Source organism: Balaenoptera physalus, assembly GCF_965194825.1.
Source record: "Balaenoptera physalus genome assembly, chromosome: 16".
Classification (NCBI taxonomy): domain Eukaryota; kingdom Metazoa; phylum Chordata; class Mammalia; order Artiodactyla; family Balaenopteridae; genus Balaenoptera; species Balaenoptera physalus.
The window spans coordinates 77307634-77329441 of record NC_138898.1 but is presented as its reverse complement, the minus strand read 5'-3'; the positions used below and the strand labels follow the sequence as shown (position 1 = coordinate 77329441).

General features: G+C 53.6%; 2 protein-coding genes across 3 annotated transcripts; one reads left to right on the top strand and one right to left on the bottom strand.

Annotated features, from left to right (window-relative positions):
• Positions 1–2770: 2770 nt before the first annotated feature.
• TRIM72 (tripartite motif containing 72) lies at positions 2771–12283 on the bottom strand. Its single transcript, XM_082431197.1, has 7 exons — positions 12097–12283; positions 11258–11654; positions 8461–8556; positions 8141–8371; positions 7266–7288; positions 6253–6371; positions 2771–5343 (listed from the first exon to the last, which is right to left on the bottom strand). Exons 2-7 carry the CDS (start codon positions 11645–11647, stop codon positions 4766–4768), a joined length of 1437 nt encoding a protein of 478 aa, XP_082287323.1. The 5' UTR covers positions 11648–11654; positions 12097–12283; the 3' UTR covers positions 2771–4765.
• Positions 12284–12394: 111 nt separating this feature from the next.
• On the top strand, positions 12395–21036 carry LOC309645720 (apoptosis-associated speck-like protein containing a CARD). 2 transcript variants are annotated; one of them, XM_082431208.1, is made up of 4 exons: positions 12395–13436; positions 13514–20051; positions 20253–20309; positions 20669–21036. In XM_082431208.1, exons 2-4 carry the CDS (start codon positions 19778–19780, stop codon positions 20923–20925), a joined length of 588 nt encoding a protein of 195 aa, XP_082287334.1. In that variant the 5' UTR covers positions 12395–13436; positions 13514–19777; the 3' UTR covers positions 20926–21036. The 2 variants fall into 2 exon arrangements, with proteins under 2 accessions (XP_082287334.1, XP_082287333.1); XM_082431207.1 differs by having other exon boundaries at positions 12395–20051.
• Positions 21037–21808: the final 772 nt, after the last annotated feature.

Sequence of the window (21808 nt, the reverse complement as noted above, 5' to 3'; positions counted from 1 at the left end):
GGTTTGGAGGAAGGAAGGGGATTGAGAGGAGAGTGAAAAACCCGATCCCCACCCCCTTTTCCACTGAAGTGGAAAGTGGTCGCTTTAAATTGACAGTGATGTTGAAATTTTGAATTATGCTGGACTGGACATTCTCATACCTGAAAATGATATCAGAATGACTGTTCTGATAGCTGAGAATGACCCAAAAGCTATACAGTCCTCCAGAGCATGGCTGAAACCAGTGATAAAAGATAATTTCCTGATGTAATCCTTAAGGTCCAACAGCTTTGAAGTTTTAACCACTTCATGTCCATGTAATCCTTCCACTCCACCACTTTTTCTCCAAGTCCACAACTTAATGGCGACACCATTAAAACGTTTAAGATGCTCATGCTGGGACTCAGAAATTCCATCACTCAGTACCTACCCTAGAGAAGAAACCCTTGCACATGTGCACACAGAGGCACATCCACAGATGTTAACTGCAGCATTGTTTGTAATAACAAAGGTTAGAAACAAATACCAATCAATCAGGGAATGATAAAGTAAGCTATGGCACATTCACACAGTGGAATACTACACCGCAATCAAAAAGGAGAAGGTACATTCTATATAGTAACATGGACAGATCTCCTGACTGTATGACTGAATTGAAAAAAGGATGTTGCAGAATATGTAGAATAATATGTCATACTCATATAGAGTATGACATCATTTATACAGAAAGAAAAACACTGTATTATATATCAATATTATCTGTGGGACACATATATGTACAGAAAATCCTGGAAAACTACTCACCAAACTGACAACAGGGATCATTTCTGATGAGGAAGGAAGAGAAGAAATTAGGATTTGAGAGCATGGGCAGAGAACTTTCCCTTTGTAAAATATTATTAAGTATATTCATGCATTATTTACATATTTTTTAATTTTTTAAATAATTTTAAGAACTCATATCCTTGAGGGTCTGAAAGTCTAGATCCAAACAGCCAGCACCAGTGCAAAACTTTGTGGACATCTCTTGTTTAATCTCAAAAATCTGTGCAAATTCTGTACTCCATAATGTTTCTTTTGATACGAACATGATGTTTTCAATGTTTACTTATTGGTTGAATAACACAACTTTCCCACCACCACCGCCATTATCAAGAAAAAGAAGAAGGATCTTGGCGTAAAGATGAGGCTCCAGGACATAACATGCACCTGTGGTACATCCTTCAGGGTCAGACCATCATGTTCCCAGGGATACTCGAACCCCGGGGAAGAGGCAACCGAGCCTGGCAGCCTAGCGAGATGCTAGTTGTCGTGAGGCCTAGGGTTATGAGGATAAATGAAATAAATGAAATACTGAATACAAAGTTATTGACACGTAACAAGCTCTCAATAAATGTTTTTGCCCGCAGTTTAGCATGGCCCCGGCAGGTGCCAGTTTTTTCTTGGACACACAGAAGTCAGGAGGCACAGGAAACCTCTCTGTAGCCAGTTGCAATGGGTTCCCAGAGTGTCCACGAAGGGGGAAGTATTAATACTAAAGGAGGAGATTCTGATCCTTTGCTGGAGGGATCCATGTCTCTGTTCCCATTTCCCCTTCCTCCAGCCCCAGGGAGATTCTGACTGAACCAGGTGACCTCCATCCAACAAGGATCAGGCAGAGTTTCCCACAAACTCATCCCATCATGACTGCCTTTGGCTCAGGGACTCCATCTCTCATTCAGTCAGCCATGGGGAAGGTCACCAGGTCATTTCTCTCAATGCACACAGCCAAGCCAGGCTAAATTTACACACAAAGAACCTGTGAAGGCTGTGAAAAGGAAGTTTCCCACTGTAACTCCAACAAAAGAAAATTGCCCACTGTAACTTCAACTCGTGGAGCAAACAGCTGAGGGCAGCCGCAGAAGAGCCGTGAGACCCATCCCCGCATCTGTGCCCAGTCCCCGCAGGCTGCTCCCTCGAGCAAGGCAGGGACACAAAGGCAGGCTCAGGGACACCCAGGGCCCCTCACGGGGGCAGGTCTCTGGAGGAGTCCCCACAACAGTCGAGGACACATCCACCCAACCTTCCCTCTCTCCTTCACTCGGGGTCAGATGGGCATCACAATCTGACGGCCCCATTTTCTCTCTCACAGGCGTCTTCCCTCAAAAAAAATCCTTGCACATTTAATCCTGTCTTGGCATCTGTGTCTCAGAGTACCCATTTCCTAGAAAAGGGCTGGAGGCTCTTGGGCCCAAGAGCCTCCAGCCCTCCCCAGGCACCCATGACAGGGATTCAGTGCAGTGGTTGCACATTGTAAAGAGGTGCTGGGATCACGAGAAGCTAAGAAATGTGGTGTTTCTGGAGAAACTTGTAGGATGAGTGGGGGAAGGAAAAGCCATTCCTAGTGGAGAGTTGCATAATATGGGGTGAACAGGGACCCCAAGAGTTCAGTAGGGCCAGAGTGTAGGCGTACGTGTACACGAAGCACAGGATGAGGCTGGAGGGGGAATTCCCTGGCGGTCCAGTGGTTAGGACTCCACTTTCACTGCCGAGGGCTCTGGTTCAATCCCTGGTCAGGGAACTAAGATCCCACAAGCCGAGCGGCGCGCGCGGGCAGCCAAGCCAAAGACTGGGGGCTTCTTCCTGCAGGAAACTAGGAATCCTTGAAAGTTTTGAGCAACTGAATCACATGACCACATTTGGGTTTTTAGAAAGATTTGATGGGTCAAGACTGAAGGCTGGGCTGGCCATGAGAGGATACTGCCTAGCAATAGGACATTCATCTCTTCACACGGATTCAATGAGGAAGGAGTCAGAATATAATCGTGTTTATTCATGTGCTGGATTCGACAACCAAAGAATCCCTTTACTTTATGGTTTTATTTTCTAGCATGAAGGAGCTTCTCAAATGAATCCTCTCTTCTGTGTGCCAGAGCCAGGGCCCAAGAGGCCCTCCTCTGTCAGACGCAGCCAGGAGTGCACCCCCAGCCAGGTCTTGAGGCCTTTCTTACCCTGCCCACCTTCCTCTCCCCCCACCCCCAGAAAATTCCCACAGTTGCCAGGGGGCCCCAGGCCTTTTCACACAGCAGCAGCAGGCCCACTGGTGACAGTGAATGGCCGCAGGCCTTCACCCTCCCTTAGGATGAGAGAGGCAGCAGCCTCCTGTCCCACCTGCCTGAGTCCCCAAAAGCCTCTCCTCCAGGGAAGAGGGACTCCCACTCTTGGCTTCAGTGGTTAGTCCAAAACCCAAGAAACAGGCCTTTGAGTTAAAAAAAAAAAAAGTTGGCTTTTGAGGAGGCAACTGGGGGTTGGGGGGTGTGATGAGGTGGGAGCTTCTATCCTCCACAAGCAGCAGGGCCCAGGGCAGGGCTAGCTTCAGGCTCTTTCTCTTGGTTGGCAACTTGGGGGATTTCCTCCATGTCCTAGACACTCAGTGAACATATTCCAGAGACAAAGGGCAAAAAATTGGGGGTCAGTTTATTCACCCAGCATAGGCTCTGGCAGTTTTTATTTTTATTTTTTTAATTTATTTATTTATTTGTTTGTTTTTTCTTTTTGGCCGCGTTGGGTCTTCGTTGCTGAGCACAGGCTTTCTCTAGTTGCAGCGAGCAGGGGCTACTCTACGTTGCGGTGTGCGGGCTTCTCATTGTCTTGGCTTCTCTTGTTGCAGAGCACAGGCTCTAGGCCCGCGGGCTTCAGTAGTTGTGGCTCGCGGGCTCTAGAGCACAGGCTCAGTAGTTGTGGCTCACGGGCTTAGTTGCTCCGCAGCATGTGGGATCTTCCCGGACCAGGGCTCAAACCCGTGTCCCCTGCATTGGCAGGTGGATTCTTAACCACTGCGCCACCAGGGAAGCCCTCTGGCAGTTTTTAAACAGCCGTTGCATGGAGGAATATGTTTTGGGTTTTCTATGCCTCATAGCTGATAGCTATGTGATAACTGACTCTCTGTAACAGAGAGCTGACTGAACAGAAGGACGGCTGAGTCAGCAATGCTTCAGGTGTGATCCTGCGTGTGACCTGTAGCATCAGCCTCCCCTGCGGACTTGTTAGAAAGGCACATTTTTGACCTGCCCTGACCTACTGAACCAGAACTGTTAGGTGCTTTGAAAAGGTGATATTGATGCATGCTCCGGTTGGGGAATCACCAAGTGGAAGGCCTCTTGCTACAGTGAGTCTGGACCCTGGCAGTGGAGGCCCCCAAGGGGGAGCGGAGTGCAAGGCTGCAGGGGCTCCTTGCTCTACAGCAGGGCTCCCCAACCCCCAGGGCCACGGACCGGTGGCAGTCTGTGGCCTGTTAGGAACCGGGGCCGCACAGCAGGCGGTGGGCTGCGGGCAAGCCAGCCGAAGCTTCATCTGCGCTCCCCATCGCTCCCCATCGCTGGCATTACCGCCTGAACCATCCCCCAAACCCCCGCCCCCGCCCCCGATCCGTGGAAAAATGATCTTCCACGAAACCGGTCCCTGGTGTCAAGAAGGTTGGGGACCGCTGCTCTACAGAGTTCTCCAGCTCCTCCCCGCAATTCTCCCCAAGCCCCCTGACCCTTAATCTGTTTCTTCTCAGAACCCTCGGGCTTTCCTGGTTCTCCAAGTGGAGTTCCCCCACTGACCTGACTTTAGATCTCCCTTTCCCACCAGCACTCCAACCCCTGGCTGGCAGTCCCCTGTTCATGCCAACCCCAAAGTTCTCAGAACGCTTGAAGTTCCCGGTCCCCAACCCCCTCCGCCCTGCCTTCAAGCCCGGCAACCCGACCCGTCTCTCCTTCCAGGCCGGCAGGGCCCCGCACCCCTCCCCAAACCCGCGGGCGGCTCAGGCCTCCCCGCCGCCGTCGGGCCCCACGAGCAGCAGCGGCTGAGTGTTCTTGCCCTTGTCGTGCCAGCACACGTCGAAGAAGGGGTACACAGGCCCGGGCAGGCGCTCGTGGAAGGCGAAGAGCAGCTCGAGCGCGTCGGGGTCGCTGGCGTCGTAGAAGGAGAGGACGCCATCGCAGAAGCTCAGGTAGATCCCGATGCGCGTCGGCCGCCTCTCCGGGGTGCGCAGGGCGCGGGGCTCCTTAGCCTCGACGTGAGCCTCCAGGATCTTGCCTTCGCGCAGCCCGAGCAGCCAGAGCCCCTGCGAGGGCACCGCTTGCAGCCGGCCGCGGCGACCGGCCTCGGCCGCGATCACGCCCAGCGCCCAGCGCGGCTTGTCGCCCACCTCCACCTCCCAGTAGTGCTCGCCCTCGGAGAGCAGCTGGTGCGCCACTACCGCCACGGCCTTGTCGAACTGGCGCGGGTCCTCTCCGGCCGGCGGCGCTTTCTGCTCCGAACACTCCACGCGGCGGCCCGAGGCGCACAGCACCAGGCTTGGGTGGGCCGTGCTCGGGTCGAAGGTCAGCTCCTCCAGCGCTGCCACCGGAGGGAGGAGGGTCAGACCCTGCAGGTGTGGCTCCCGCGAGCCTTCTGCCCACCCACCTGTGGGCCAGCTGCGTCTCCTCTAATCCTCCCGGCATCTCCGGGAAGTGAGCCCCTCTCTGCTTACTGGTGGGGGCCAAAGACCACACCTCTCAGGGCTTCAGATTGTTCAGCTGTAAAACGAGGCCATAATTGCCTCCTTCCAGGGTTGTGGGCAGGACTAAGTTGATATAAGGCATGTCACTCGCCCTCTAAGGCCCCAGAGCAGGAGATGGTCAGGAAGCCTGGTCCTAGGCCAGTCCCTACCTCACCCCACTATGTGACCTCAGTGGTGATCCAGTCTCTGGGCCTTAGTCTTCTCTTGGATAAAACGGAGGTCCCTCCATTCCCACCAGTGAGGGCTGCACCAGCCTTGTGTACGTGTCCTGGAGCTCTGTAACCTGTAGCACCCCAATGTGCTTTAGCTATTGGGGAGAGGAGGCTGAGCCCTTGGGCCTCCCCAGCCACAGGCCAGAGTCAGTGTCTGACCCCAGGGTTCCATCTCTGCAGGTCCTCAGCCCCCAGTTAGCAGGGATCATCATCTCCACTGGCCAACAGGGGCAGGGACGGGCCAAGGATCACGCAGGGCTCAAACCCGGGCCCCCGCCTCCGCTCTGCCGGCAGCAACACCCTCTCAGTAAGCAGCGCCTTCACCATGTCAGTCACCCACCTGAAAACCCCATGCCCTTTAAGATCCTTCTCTGAGCACAGGTTATGAAGGTGCAGGGAAACCCCAAGGGAAAGGGGCAGTGGGCCCTTCTTGGATGACCTCCCCAGCTGGGACCTCCCTCTCTGTATGTGGCCGGAGCCTCCCATCAACCACACAGTTACAAACACAAACCCAGAGCGAGACCCTCCCAGTACCTGGCATCAGAGCTCGGAACATCTTCCTCCACACCTGGAATTTGAAGTCATCTGAGATGACGGGCAGCTGGATGTCCAGACGGGCAGGTGGTGGTGACTCTGCCAGGATCTTCTGCAGCCTGCGGGGGGAGGGGGGAGAGGTGTGTGAGAAGGGACTTCCTGGAGGAGGCACGGGGTTGGGGGAGGGCAAGCGGGAGTACCCAGAAGAGAGGAGGACGCGTGCTGTGGTGGAGTTCCAGGGTCCCCCCAACACCAGCCCCACCGCATCACACCCTGGCTTAAAACTCCTCTGTTGGTGTTTCAGTTGGGGAAGATGAAAAAGTTGTGGAGATGGATGGCAGTGATGGTTACACAACAACATGAATGTACTTAATGCCACTGAACTTAAAATGTACACTAAAAAAAAAAAAAGGTTAAAATGGGGAATTCCCTGGTGGTCCAGTGGTTAGGATTCTGTGCTTTCACTGCCGATCCCTGGTCAGGAAACTAAGACCTCACAAGCAGCACCAAAAAAAAAAAAAAAGGTTAAAATGGTAAATTTTATGTTATGAATATTTTACTAGAATTTTTTTAAAGCCTTCTGTTGGGATAAGGTCCAGTTCCTCCGCCCTTCACAGTTGGGCCCCTCCTGCCTCACCAGCTTCATCTTCCCTCCCTCTTAGCGGTTTGCACTGCTGTTCCCTCTGCCTGCAATGCTCTTCCACCAACTCTTTAACCTAGCCAACTCCTGTTCGCTCCTTCAGCGTCCAACTCTACAATGCACACCTCCGGAAAACCTGCCCTGGCCACCACCTCCCCTCCACGGCAGCACTGACTGATTCCTGTGTCCTGTGTCCCTGTCTGTCTCCAGGACAAGCCTGGGAGGTCCCTGAGGAGAAGGACATGTTGGGTTCTTTTCTACATCCACACAACGTGCAGGGGAATCGCAGTGGACTGAATGGGAGTAGAGGGTGCCAGTGTCCCTGGCAGACAAGGGCAAAGTGGGAAAGGGGACAGGGCCAGGCTGATCTCACCTGCTGGTCACCAGGCAGTATTTCTGGAAAGAGAGAGAAAGAGAATGGAGCTGAGCAGGCAGTGGGCACACTGGGGACTTCTGAGGGTGGGGGGGACCACAGAAATGCTGAGTGTGGGACCAGGAAGAATCAGAGAAGACAAAAGAAGTCCAGAATTCAAGGTCGCCCTTAGCCCTTTACCTCTGTGTGAATTAGAAAAAAGTACCCTCCTGGGACTTCCCTGGTGTCCCAGTGGTTAAGAATCTGCCTGCCAATGCAGGGGACACGGGTTCAAGCCCTGGTCCGGGAAGATCCCACATGCCGCGGAGCAACTAAGCCCATGCACCACAACCACTAAGCCTGCGCTCTAGAGCCCGCGAGCCGCAACTACTGAGCCCACGTGCCACAACTACTGAGCCCGCCTGCCTAGAGCCCGTGCTCCGCAACAAGAGAAGCCACCGCAATGAGAAGCCCGCGCACCGTAACGAACAGTAGCCCCTGCTCACCACAACTAGAGAAAGCCCGTATGTAGCAACAAAGACCCAACACAGTCAAAAATAAAATAAATACAAATAATTTTTTTTTAATTTAAAAGAAGAAAAAAGTACCCCCTTCCTCAAGAAATTAATTCCACCTGGTAAAAAAATTGTCCTAATAAATATGCAGACCTACAATATCTATGATATGAATGGTGCCCACTTAGATATAGTGTCCTTGTGCAGTGCCCAGCTTAAACAACTATAATGGCCATCTTGGGGTGCACCCCTCCTCAGTGTGTGACCCTGGCTCGTCCCTGCCCCTCTCTGGACCTCAGGGTCCCTGCCTGACAATGGAATGAGGTCTTTGAGACCTGAACCCTGGCTGAGGGGCAGAGAGGAAAGCCATCCAGTGCTCACCATGAGGAACTCAGTCTGTGGCTTGTCTGCCACCTCCTCCAGCACCTTCTCCATCTGCCGCAGCTGCTCCAGGTAAGAGTTCAGGCTCCCCAGCTCCCGCCGCAAGGCTACCCCTGCCTCACCCCGTACACGTTCAGCTTCGCGGTCCAAGGAGCCCTCCAGTGCAGCCAGGAACAAGCGCATCTTGCCCAGCTGCTCTCCCACGGCCCCCCGGAACTGACGCACTGTCTCCTGTGGGGACAGACAGACAAAAACATTTGGCTGGGGACCCCCCAACCTAGACCCCCAGTCCCCGGGCTCTGCTGTGCGGAGCCCCTCACCTCCACCTCCACCAGCTGATGCTCGAGCACGGCCACACTCTTCTCCTTCCGCATACACGCCTCCTGCAGCTGCAGCTTCTGCTGTGGGAGCTGCGTCTGGGGGGTGAGACATAAAGAAGTGATGTTGCTGCCCACCTCCCCCACTTAACCTGCTCCCTCTGGCTCAGCCTCAGTGCCAGCTTCTCTTCCAGCCAGGCTGACATTTTACCATACACACTCGCTGGTCTCAATTCCTTGCCGGTACCGGTTCTGAGGTCTAGAATGCTTCACCCTCCTGTTGTCTGTCTAGGTAAGTCCTCCCTAGCCTTGCCTTCCTTCCCTGATTCCATCTCCTCAGCAGACAGCCCCCCAGCACAGGTCTTCGTGAGGATGATAATCACAAATGTGGTTTGGTCTCCTCCACTGGAGGGGCAGGGGCTTTGCACACAGCAGGTTTCAGCGGTGAGCAGAGGGTGTGTAAAGAACAAATGCAGTCTCCTGCTATTCCTGGCCTTCACCCTATACCTAAAAGCAGAACCTTAGCAAAACACCCTAATCAGCCTCCCTGCACACCGGTGGGCTCTGGGGGTAGACATTTTAATAAAAATGTCTTCTGCATGGATGAACCAAACAAATCTGTGGGTCAGCTCCTACTCTAGGTCTGTCAGTTTGTGACTCCTGAAATGCAGGTGTAAGGGAGTTCCTATACCTCCAGCCAAAGCCACTGTTTGCCGGGAGGTGCACGGCCCTGGAATCAGACCCATGGCCCTGGAATCAGCCATGCCTCCATCACTTCCAACCTCAGTTTGCTCTTCTGCAGAATGAGAACTGTCATCCCCACCTCACCTCTGGTTGTGACAAATTGGCAGCCTCCTTCCCACCTCCCACTAAAGGAAGCTGGGAGACCCTCTAGGCACTGTTTGCTGATGAATCCTCACTGGAATTGGACCATGGGCTCCCGTGGCCAGCCACCAGGTCCGTCTCCTCCCCCAGACGTCCTGCAGGGCCACAGCCCTGCCTGCTGCAGGATGGGGTGGGCCTGGTGGCTCTCAGCCGTCCGAGGTTCATGGGCAGAAGGGCTGAGCCATGGGGACCAAGCACAATGCCACCCTAGAAGCTGGGGGCTGCACAGACACTTTCGGAACATCCTGCAGTGAGGAGGTGTGGGGAGCAGTGCTCCACGACGTGGTGTCTGGTGGATCTTACCGACAGGCTTGTCTCCTTCTACTCCGAGGCGTGCAGGAGGAGGCAGCACGGCTTCAGGGGGTCGTGAGTGTCCCCCTCACCCGGCAGATCCCATTCAACCATACTTGGGTCTGGTGCATGGTCTCTGGACCCAGCGCCTCTTCCTCCGCAAGGACCCAGGTGTTCAGTCCCACCCCGGGCTTCCTGCCCCGCTCCTCTTTCAGGCTCCTTCCAGGGATCCCCATTTCAGACCTCCAGCCAGCCCCTCCCTGCGGCTTAGACCCTGGCAGACTGTATCCCACCCCACCTGCCCCCTCGAGGCTCCTGGGCTGCCTGGTGCCCTGTCCCATTTCACGGCCTCTGTTCTCTCTTCGCAGTTAAAGATGGGTAAGGATGGGAGTTCTGTGGTTATCAGCAGAGGTTTGCCTGGGTAGGGAGGGCTCCTGGGTGGAGGAGGCTCCTGCACTGGGTTAGGGACCACCAGCCAGCACCGAGCGGGACTGTGCAAGGCTGAAGCCGGAGGTACGGTGAAGTTGGGCCCCTAGGGGAGACTGGGGCCCTCGAATACCAGCCTCAGGGCGGGGTCTACCCCCTCTAGGAGTCTGGAGGCCAAGGAGAAGTGCATTGCAACGCTGATGTTTGTGGGCAAAGATTACCCCCCCACCCCACCCCCCCCACCTCCCCCAAACAGCAGCGCGAGAAGACGGTGGCAGCTTCTGCACCGCGGAGACGGAGACAGAGGACCGCTCCATGCCTCCAGACCCCGCCTCCTCCCGCCCCTGCACCTGTCGTTTATTCTTCCAACAACCCTATAAATGCTTCATGACAGACCTCCTTGGGCCTGTGTATACATAAACCCTCCTGTAGATGCATGCGTGTGATTTGCCATACGTATGACAGCTGAGCTAGCGTGTGCCTGTGTCCCCATTTGCCAATGTCTGGGTGTCTTTGCTGGGCTTCCATGGAAATCGCCAACCTCGGGGCGCACAACTGTGTGTGGGCTCTGGAAGCGTTTGGAACTTCCAGCTCCAATCACAGTAACAGCCTGGACTTGGGTCTCGGTGCCAACCTGGGCCTGTGCACAGAGGTGCGTACCCAGGCGTGCCTTGGCCTCCCTTTGCATTTCTCCCCTTGCATTAGGCCACATCTGGTGACGGTCAGGCCCGCACAAGCTCGGAGGCTCCAGGGGCGCTGGGGGGCCACCGCCCAGCAGCTGTGTGCCCACCCCGCCCACCACCACGCCCCCCCCCGGCCAGCCCCGCCCCTCTTACTCGGGCCTCGGCCCAGCAGCAGAGCCTGCGCGCCTGGGCGGTGGGCACCGACTCAGTCCTCGCTCAGCCCCGGGCTCCGCAGACTCCGCCCCGTGGCTGAGCCCCCCGCATCTCCGGCGCGCTCCAGCTGCCGCGCCTATCCCGCCGAGGCCGGTCTCCGAGCGCCTCTTCAAGGCTCGGGTCTCCGCCAAGCTCCGCCTTCAGCCCATCAGCACCCCGATTCCCTAGCCGCCCCGCCCACGTACCCGGCAGCTCCAGGCGCACCGGGCCCTGAAGCTCAAGAGGCCCGATCGGCCCGGCCCCGACCCGTCCAACAACCCCATCCGCCCCCGCCCCCCACCGGAGGCCTCCCGGCCCCGCACCTTGAGGCGCGCATGGGCTTCGGCGGCGGGCAGCAGGCGGTGGCCGCGGTGCGAACCGAGCGAGGCGCACACACCGCACACGAGCACGCGGTCCTGCTCGCAGTAGATGCTCAGCGGGTCTAGGTGCTCCTCACAGTGGCCCTGAGGCACCTGCGCCAGCCCCTCCACCAGGCGCGCCAGTTGCTGGTTGGTGCTGAGCGCCTGCGGCCGCGTGGGTGCCTGGCAGCTCGGGCAGAGCACCGTGCCGTCCGCCGCCGGCTCCCCTGCCACGCGGCCTAGGCAGGCGCGGCAGAAGCTGTGGCCGCACTCGGCTGTCACGGGCGCGTCGAACAGCTGCAGGCACAGCGGGCAGGACAGCTCCTGGTGCAGGAGGCCGGGTGCAGCCGACATTGCGGGCCTGGGTAAGGAGGTGTCGGTCAGGGAGGCTCAGCGGAGCCACAATCCCGGGCCAGCCCCAGCCCCAGGCGGGGTTGGCAGCCCCGCAGGGAGGACCCCCAGCCTGTAGAGGCCTCTCATCTCAAACAGGAAGGGACTCTGGTTCCGGCCAAGGGAGGGAAGGGGACTCCCTCTCAGTCCCAAAGGCAGCCTCAACTGCGGTTCTCAGCCCCGGTCCCCCAAATAGCCCCTATCAGGGACCCGGTCTCAATCCCAGTTCCTAAACACGAGGCTGGGTTGCAAACACGGTCTTACCCACTGTCCTTCCCCCGACTTAGCCCCAGGCCTCAGCCCCAACCCCAAATTCTCCAGCGCCCCTCCCCCCTCCCCTCCTCTCACCTCTCCAGGGCCTGCAGCCCTCCCCTCCCCCATATCCCCAGGCCGGCCGGACCGGCAGGACTCACAGGTCTGGTTGGAGATCTTGGACAAAAAGAGACTCGCAAGAGGCCCAGTCAAGGTCAGGCCTAACTGTAGGTAGGTCAGAGCTGTGTCTGAAGACAGGTGAGAAGGAAGCACCGAGCTCAGAGCGAGGACAAGGGACACCACGGGTGATGGGCACGCAGTGAATAGCAGACAGACCCTCCCAGACTGAGCTCTGGCCCCAGGACTATATTTAGCTGCCCTGCCTATCCCCTTCCATCACTTCTGGAAACCGTTCTAAAAGTGAGGACTGAGCGGTCAGACAAGCATCACATGTCAAGGCCACCTGTCCTGGCCCATCCCCTGCCCAGCCTGGAGCCAGAGCTCAGAGCCAGCAGAGAGACACGGCCTCTCATACCACGGAAAAGACAGAAACATGATTGGAGGGAGTCTCCCCTTTCTCCCTCACCCCAACCTCCGCACTCTCCAGCCTCCCCTGTTCCCTGCCTGTGGCCCCCTCCCCAGCTTGTCACCCACTTATTCCCCAAGCTTAAGGCTCTCCAAAGTCACACCGGCAGTATTATTTCCACCTGCGGGAGAATAGAACCTCCCCCAACCCTGAAAGTTTTTCTTCCTGCAGGGCTGAGGGGAGAGCCTTTTCCCTGTTGGTGTCTCCAGTGCTCAGCACAAGCTGTGGGGCAAAGTGGGCCTCCCTAAGTGCTTGGAAAATGAGTGATAGAGGGACAGCTAAATAAATGAATGAACTAGATCCAGAGCCTGCAGCCGAGAACTCCGTTCTGCTCTGGGAGCCTCAAGGCTTATCCTTCAAATCTCAATTTAAAAACCAAAGTCCTCACACCCTAGTCATCACTCATCTCTCCCTCTGCTCACTCCCGCCTCAGCCTTTGCATTTCTCTCCCCTCTGCCTGGAACACTCTTTCAAACCCCAGTTATTTTGTGACTGCCTCCCCCTCCTCCCTCAGATCTTTACCCCATGTCACTTTTTCAGTGGGGCTTTTCCTAACTCCCTGATTTTAAATCTCACATCTCCCTTCCCCTTTTTATTTTTCTCCATATCATTTATCACGATCTGACACATGATATATTTTACTTGTTGGTTTCTTGTCTGTCTCCTCCTACCAGAATATAAATTTTGTTCACTGCTCATCTCCAACTTTGAACAAAGCCTGTGGCACACAGCAGGTGCTCAGTAAATACTCAATGAATGAATAAACACAGAGACTCACTCTGTCCTTCTCTTCTGGCCTCTCAGCCTTTTCCTGGATTTGTTCATTTCTCCCTCGACCACTCTCCGTCTCTGTTAGTCTGAGCTTCGACAAGAGCCAGGTCAATTGTCCCATGAGAGTAGCCAGACACCCCACAGGTGAGAAACAAGGAAGAATTATTTTCCCTGCTTATAAGGGAGAAGGAAGCAGCTGTCCCCCTTCCCTCCTTAAAAAGTCTTCTTTTTTTTTTTTGGCCACGCCTTGCAGCATGAGGGATCTTAGCTACCTGACCAGAAATCGAACCCGTGGCCCCTGCAATGGAAGTGTGGAGTCTTAATCACTGGACCACCAGGGAAGCCCCCCTTAAAGATCTTCTTACTCCAACTTTTTGGCAAGTAAATAAATCTCCCCAGGAGTCAGACAGCTCCTAGCACACCTCTGCTTTTATGACTTGTCTCTGAGTTCGGGGGCTCATTCCTTCTTGAACATTTGAAGTTCTTGCATGTTTCATGCTGGCCCACTGAGGGAGCTGCTCCAGGCTTCCTGGCACCTTGGGGTCTTAACCTAGGAACTTTGTTCAGGCTGTAATGATTTGGGCCTCTCGGGAAGAGATAAGTGAGGTTTTATCATTCTTTTGAATTAGAGCAATTAATCCTGGTTATATGAAGGATTCTGGTTATATGAAGAGTCTCAGGAAGGTAGGGCTTTTTACCAGAACCCTGAGAAATCCAGGGACGTTCCACTTCCCCAAACAGGAGGCAGGTGGGGATGAGAACACATCTGGAGCTGGTCTCTGAAACCACTAGCCACTTCATTTCGGTTCAAAAAGTCAACAACCTGAATGTAGATCTCACCTAGAGTTTCCACCCCTACTAGGCTAGGGCTGAAGGTTTTGGTCACTAGGAGTGGGTGCCCAGGAAAGGGAGGTGACACTCAACTCAATCCCTTTCTGTAGATGGGCCAGATCTGACCTCTGACCCATGAAAGGGACATAGATCATCTACAGCAGGGTGGGGGACAAGAAGGGGCCCAAAACCACGTCCAGGGGAGGAGGAGGTGAGGACTAGTATTGCTGAGGCCCAGAACTCAGAGGGGGCAGATTTCAGCTTGTCCTAAGGGAGAGCTTCCCAACGGCTGGAGTGATAAGTGCCATGGGAGGTGAGAACTCCTTGTATTAGATAAATGCAAAGAGAAGCCAGAAATCCCCCGATCGGGGCCCCTGCAGATGCAAGATCTGAATGCTGGTGTCACAAACTCATGCTGGGTGCCCCCAGAAAGATCACCTACCTTTTTGGGCTGCAGCCTCTTCAGCTACAATATAAGGATAAGTAGGATAATAATACCATCCCTGTAGGGTTGTTATGAGGATGAAACTAGATAATACACTAAATAAACAGCAAGAACAGCATGCTGGCACCCAAGGACTTAGGAAGCAGTGACTGCCACCACTAGGTTCAAATCTTGACTGCTCTTTCCTCGTCGTGTGACCTTGATCAGCCTGATTTTCTCATCTGGAAAATGGGGATCATGTCAGGATTATTATCGAGACTATTGGATCGTTATGAAGATTCAACAAGCTAATTCATAGAAAGCTTTTAGAACAATGCCAGGCCCGTAGAAAATGTTCAATAAATGTTGATATTGATATTATTACAATTATTACTACTAATTGTTCCAACGAACCTTCCCTACAGCCCTGTAAGGTCAATAACATCATCCCCACTTCACAGATTCGGAAACTGAAGCTAAGAAACTTTAACAATGACAAAAGCACCTACTCTGTGCCAGGCCTGTTCCAAGCACTTCACAATTCTCAATCCATTTATAACCTCATAACCTCATTTATAACCTCATAACAACCCCATCATTTTTCCTATCTTAACAGGAAGCCATGAGGCATAAAGAGATTAAATGACTTGCCCAATGTCCTGGCAGTCTATGGTCTTCTGACCCCAGCAGGTGCAATCTGGCTCCAGCAATCAGTTACTTTTGTTGGGTGGTGGAGGTGTCGGATCACACCCAGGAAGCATCTTACCACCAACAACTGGTCTGGCCTAGTCCGGGGGCAAGAAGATGGGCCCGAGGGGAGACCCAGAGGTTCTTTCCTGCCAGGAGTCAATGCTCAGAACTCGGAGTACTTCCCCCAGAAAAGGGGGGCCCAGGGAGAAGGGATTACCACGGCTTCCCAGAGAGTTGCCCAGGGCTCTTATTCCCCACCGCCGCAGGGGGAAACCACCCTGCAGTCTCCAAGAATGAGCTGGCTCTGAGTCTACCTCCCTGGGGTACCCTAGAGAAGCCACTGTCCTTCTCAGAGCACTCATTCCCTATGTGCTGGTGAGTGCAGACCCCAGAAAAGGGCTGTGACCACCCTGAGTCACACAGCTAAGAGGTAGAGGGTCTGGGAATCAAATCTGAGTGGGTCTGATACCCCTCATCTCCTGTTTTTCTCACTATTCCACAGTCTTCTGAATGTGTTTTGTGAGTTTCTTGAGCATTCTGCAAAGAGGAGGAAGTTAACATTACCATTCCTAGTATTGCAACATCTGCCCTCCTAAGGGTGTATTTGGACAGTCTGGAGGAGGCATACATTTCCATATACATTATCTCTCCAAGCAGTTTGTCAATTTCTGAAGACAGAGAGTGGGACTTTGAGGATGTAGGTTGGAATTTGGGCCCAGGAGTCAGGTGGCTCTGTCTGTATTTCCTCATGTACTACCAGCGCAGGCTTCCAGAGGAATTTTTGAAAACTTCAGTTTCCTCCTCTGTGAGGTAGGATAGACACACTTACCTCATGGGGTTGTTGGGAGAATTAAATGAGATTATGCATGTTAAGTGCTTAGCACAGTGCCTGGAACAGTAAATTTGAAAAATGGAAGCTGTCGTTACTATTATTATTCTCCCACATCACTTATCATGAGGTTGGGCATCTAGTAGGTCCTTAGTACATCTTTTTTTTAATTTTTTTTTTTAAACTTTTTTTTTTTTTAATTTTTATTTATTTATTTATTTTTAATTTATGGCTATGTTGGGTCTTCGTTTCTGTGCGAGGGCTTTCACTAGTTGTGGCAAGTGGGGGCCACTCTTCATCGCTGTGCGCGGGCCTCTCACTATCGCGGTCTCTCTTGTTGCGGAGCACAGGCTCCAGACACGCAGGCTCAGTAATTGTGGCTCACGGGCCCAGCCGCTCCGCGGCATGTGGGATCCTCCCAGACCAGGGCTCGAACCCGTGTTCCCTGCATTAGCAGGCAGATTCTCAACCACTGCGCCACCAAGGAAGCCCTAATTTTTAAATTTTTATTTTTTATTGACGTATAGTTGATTTACAATGTTTCAGGTGTAAGCAAAGCAATTCAGTTATACATGTGTGTGTGTATATATATATTCTTTTTCCGATCCTTTTCCATTATAGGTATTACAAGATATTGAATATAGTTCCCTGTGCTACACAGTAGGTCCTTGTTGTTTATCTGTTTTATATATAGTTAATACATCTTTTTAGGATCAAATAGATTCTCCTTCTGAGTTGAGAGTCTACAGTGGGCTCAATAGAGCATGTCCACCTGACAAGGTGTCACTTGTGCTCTCTGACCTCCAGCCTGAAATCACTGCAGGAGTGAGGCTTCCACTGCTATTAGAGGACGCTCCTGCACTTCCAGCCCCTTGTCCCTTGGCTCCCTGTGACATCACACCGAAGTGCTAGCGTGTGCTCTGAGGCATGTCAGGCGAAAAATCACAGCCGGATCTTCTGTGTCTCAGTCTGAATGTGTTTGAGCAAGAATGAGACTGAGTCAGGTGCCAGGGGCAAGCTGGGTCCAAGAGGAAGGGCCCTGGGTGGTGATAAGCAGGAACAAGGGAAGGGGCACCGTGTCACACCACGACACACATCCTCAGCTCCCCCGCTTCCAGGAAGCCAGGTGTGAGGAGGAGACCACCTTCTCCTCCTAGTCATGACACACACTCCCCAAGGTGCAATTCCCTGCAGCCCCAAAAGATCCGTTGAGATGTGTTACGTTGGTTTTACGTAAAGCCAAGGCCACCCCATCCAAACAAGAATTCAAGAGATGCAAATGGCCATATGTATGGCCAAGGGGATCCCCGCTCTTTTGGGGGGGTGCGGTTTGAATCAGGCAATCGCTTTTTAAATTCCATGGATCAAACACCCAAAGCTTCTGAGATTCCAACAAATGTGAAAAGAGCAGGTTTCTATGATCCTAGATTCTAGGATTCTTTTGTCATTTCATGAAAGCTTATCAAGGCTGGATCTGTGCCAAGCCCTGTGCTGGGTGCTGTGGACCTGAAAGGGTCCTCAGTCTGGTGAGGAAAGCAGAGTGACCAGACACAGTGTGTGATAAACACTGTGAGAAACGCATCATAGGGGTATCCAGCCGACATGGCCAAGGAATAATTCATTTTGCACAGAGAGGACAGAAAAGCCAACTGGGAAGCGTAGACAGCGGCCAGACTCAAAAGCTAACCAGACAACCTGCATGATCCCTCAGCTATATGACCTTGGGCAAGTCCTTCAACCTCTCTGAGCCTCAATCTTCTCACTTGTACAATAGGGCTACTATTCCCTATCCCAAAGGGACTGTTGTAAGGGTTAGAAATAACGCATGTGGAGGATCACAGCCTATACATAAGGGCTCCATTTTTTTATTTCTTAGAAAAAGTGACTCCTGATGCATGTTGGAGGACAGGCAGGAACTCATCAAGCAGACCAGGAGGGAAGAGAGGCCAAGCGGAGAGCAGGTGCTGCACGTGCAGAGGTCCAGAGGCTCACAGGGTAGAAAGTGCTGCCGAGGAAGTTGGCAGGGGACTTAAAGGCCAAGCCAAGGAGCTTAGACTTGATTCTGGGGGCACTGAGGGGTCATAGGAGGTTTTCAAGCAGGGGAGGGACAGCATCAATGTGTGGGCTAGGAAGATGTAGCCTTCTGGCCACAGTGCACAAAATGACATGGAGATTCTGCAAGGACGAAGACCAGTGAAGAGGCACAATAATAAACAGCCATGAGCCAGGGAACACTAGCCGCTGGGCCACAAGTGCCACCCATGGTAAGGATGTTGGCACATAGTACTACCCAGGCTGTGTGGGGCAACACGCACACAGATGGGGAGCAGGGCCCTGCTACTCTGATGGAAGCTTTTGAACACGTTGCAGGTAACACAGCCTCGTCATTCCTTCATTCAGCAAATCTTAACTGAGTACCTATTATGGCCCAGGTACTCTTGATGCTGGAGATTCAGCAATGAACCAGACAAGGTCCCTGCCCTCATAGAGTTCATGTTTTAGTGGGGAGGTGGGTGCCTAAACAAATACTCAGTTACAATTTAGTCACAATTGCTATGAGAGCTACAAACCAGTAGCAAGTGTTTTGAACTGGAGGGATTCTAAACCTGGTCTCCCAGAAGAAGTGGCATTTAACTTTAGACCTAAAGTCTTGAGAGTTTGTCAGGCAAAGAGTGAGGGAAGAGAGCTCCAGGTTGAGGGAATAGCATGTGCAAAGGCTTGGAGAAGCAAAGGAGCCTGGCACATTTGAGGAACTGAGAGGCCAGTGTGGTTGGAACTCATAGATGGAGTGTGGTCAGGGTGTGGTGCAAGACAAGGCTGGTGAGGTCCACAGGAGCAGACCAGCAGGGCCTTCCCAGCCATGTTAAGGGCAAGTTAAGGATTCTGGGCACAGCTTGGCCTCCAACGCCAACCCACGCCATCCCACTCCAACCTACACCAACCCAAGCCACCTTTCATCTGCTCTTCTGGGTCAAGCCCCCTGATCCCAGAATAGCTCTCTTCCCATGACTTTCCCTCCAGTCAAGAATTTTCTCAACCATTACAAGTGTCTCTTGTCATCACTTCCCAAGAAATTCAGTTCCTGGGGGACCAAATCCTGGCTCTCCCAGGAAGCATTTGGCAAGGTTTCAGGCACCATCAGGTAGCCCATGTTATGCTGGAATATTTACTAAGTGAATGAGTGAGTGTTATTATCCCCATTTTATGGATAAGGAAACTGAGGCTTGGAGAGAGAAAGCACACAGTTATCTCTACCTGTGGAATTTGGGAAGCTACATGGCTGTTAGGATTCTATGATTCTGATCCTATGACAGGGAGAGAGGATGATAAGGTTTAAGGAAACATGGAGATTTCAGGGTTCCAAAATTCCACAATTCTAAGCCTTAGCGCTCCAATAAACCAGGTTCCTGATCTGTGCTACCTAGTCCAAACCTGGAGAGGCAGGCAGCACCCACGAGCCCTTTTCCACCAGGTCTCCTGGGTCCCACCTCGTAGACCAGCCAAAGGATGCGATCTGGGGGCCCCCCCGATGGCCAGGAGAGAAAGGGAAGGAACGCAGTAGTCAGGAGCCTAACACCCAAGGGCAATGTTCTGGGGCAGGGACAGGAGTGAAGGCGGGGAGTTCCAGGTCCCGCCCCAGAGCAGACTTCCTGCTCAGCAGCCACCCCAAGTGAGCTGAAGCGGCGGCTGCCGGAGGGGACCCCAGGAGCCATGGGGTGCACGCGTGATGCCATCCTGGATGCACTGGAGAACCTGACCGCTGATGAGTTCAAGAAGTTCAAGATGAAGCTGCTTTCAGTGCCGCTGCACGAAGGCTACGGACGCATCCCACGGGGGACGCTGCTGCCCATGGATGCTGTGGACCTCACCGACAAGCTCGTCAGCTACTATCTGGAGGCGTACGGCGCCGAGCTCACGGTGCTCGTGCTGTGCAACATGGGCATGCAGGAGGTGGCGGAGCAGCTGGAGGAGACCTTGCGCAAGGGTGAGTGCGCCCCCTCCACAGGTCTGAACCAGTATCCCCTCTACACCCTCCTCCCAACCCAGAAGTTCGCCTCTCCCGGAGCTTCCGCTTCCTGTTTCTGCTACCCTTTAATAAAATCTTCTCCTGCTGGGGAGGCTTCCGGACCAAGAGACCCCTGACCCCAGAAACACTTGGGAGACACCACTTAACATTTTCTTACAGGCCCCGGAACCACGCCAGCCGGGATCAAGGCACCTCCCCAGACAGCAGCCAAGCCAGGTAAAGCCTTCAACACCCAACCTCACCTACCTGGGCACCTCACCAGCCCCGCCCCACTGCACCCCTGCATAGCCTCTTGTCCCAAGGCCAGGAGCACCCAAAGAGCACAAAGTTAGGCCAACCCTTCCCACCCAGCTACTCACGAACACCTCCTGGGGCTGAGCCTGGTTGGGAGGAGAAAGGGAGACAAAGGTAAACTTATCCCACTATACGTAGAGTCCCGGTGGCATGCCCGCCTTGAGCCCCACCACTTAGGGTTGCCTTCAGGGCAATTTCTAAAGGAAGCAAAGTGTCAAGAGGGACGGGCTCCAGCACCCACCCTGGTCCCAGCTCATCCCCTCTCCCCCCTCCCGCCCCAGCACTGCACTTTGTGGACCAGCATCGGGCGGCCCTCATTGCGCGGGTCACAGACGTGGATGGGGTGCTGGACGCCCTGTACGGGAAGGTCCTGACAGAGCAGCAGTACCAGGCAGTGCGGGCAGAGCGCACCAATCCTACCAAGATGAGGATGCTCTTCAGCTTTGCTCCAGCCTGGAACCTGACCTGCAAGGATCTGCTCCTCCAGGCCCTGAGGGACACCCAGCCCTACCTGGTGGCCGACCTGGAGCAGAGCTGAGGCATCTTCCCCAGCAGCGGTCCCACAAACAACCCCTGGCAGTTCCAGCCAACTTACCTGGAGTCTCTGATTTTTTTTTAATACACATAATATATGAAAAACCAGCTTGTACTTGGTGTGTTTTCCTACTTCCAGCCTGGAAGCTCATGCAGAGCTAAGCTACATATCCAAGCGCCGCAGCGGCTCAGATGAAGCTCTGGTCTCCGCCTGTTCCTGGGGCAGCAGGCTCCCCAGACATTTCATCCTACCTGCCTCAGTCACCATGGAATGGTCCCTCACTCACCATTTGGTGGCTCCCTTAATGCCACCCCAGAGGGTCTGCCCTTGAGACCTGTGAACACAAGTTAGCCTTGTGGCCAAGATCTAAAAAATTGAAATAGAAATATGTACAAAGGGCCTGGAGCTGTAGGGGGCCGGACTTGACAGATGCATTTAGAAACAGACTCGTCTACCAAGCTTCTCTTTCGCTTTTTCATAGGAAAAAAAATTGCAAAATGAGAGCAATTTTCAGAGGAAGCAACAAGAGTATCATCTAAACAGGAAAGAGCACAAACCACCAAGTGTCCCTAGGGCTCCTTCTGGCACTGACACCAGCAGGCGTCACTGCTCCCTCTGCTCCCTCCCACCCACTGCAAGAGGGGTTATAGGTTACACTTTGCCCAGAAAACGTGCCAACCACAAAAGCAACTTCAGGAAATGAGTTCTAGTAGCTGTTCCTTCTCTTGATGAAATTGTGCCCACAAAAGAAAATAGGAGTATTTATTTCCACAAAACAGCACTTAGGGAGCCTTTCCAGAGGCTGTTAGGGAACCAGATCCTAGGACCACATCCTGAGTACACTTTGCACCCAAATTCTTTCTGGCCTGCAGGGGGTGGACGCAAA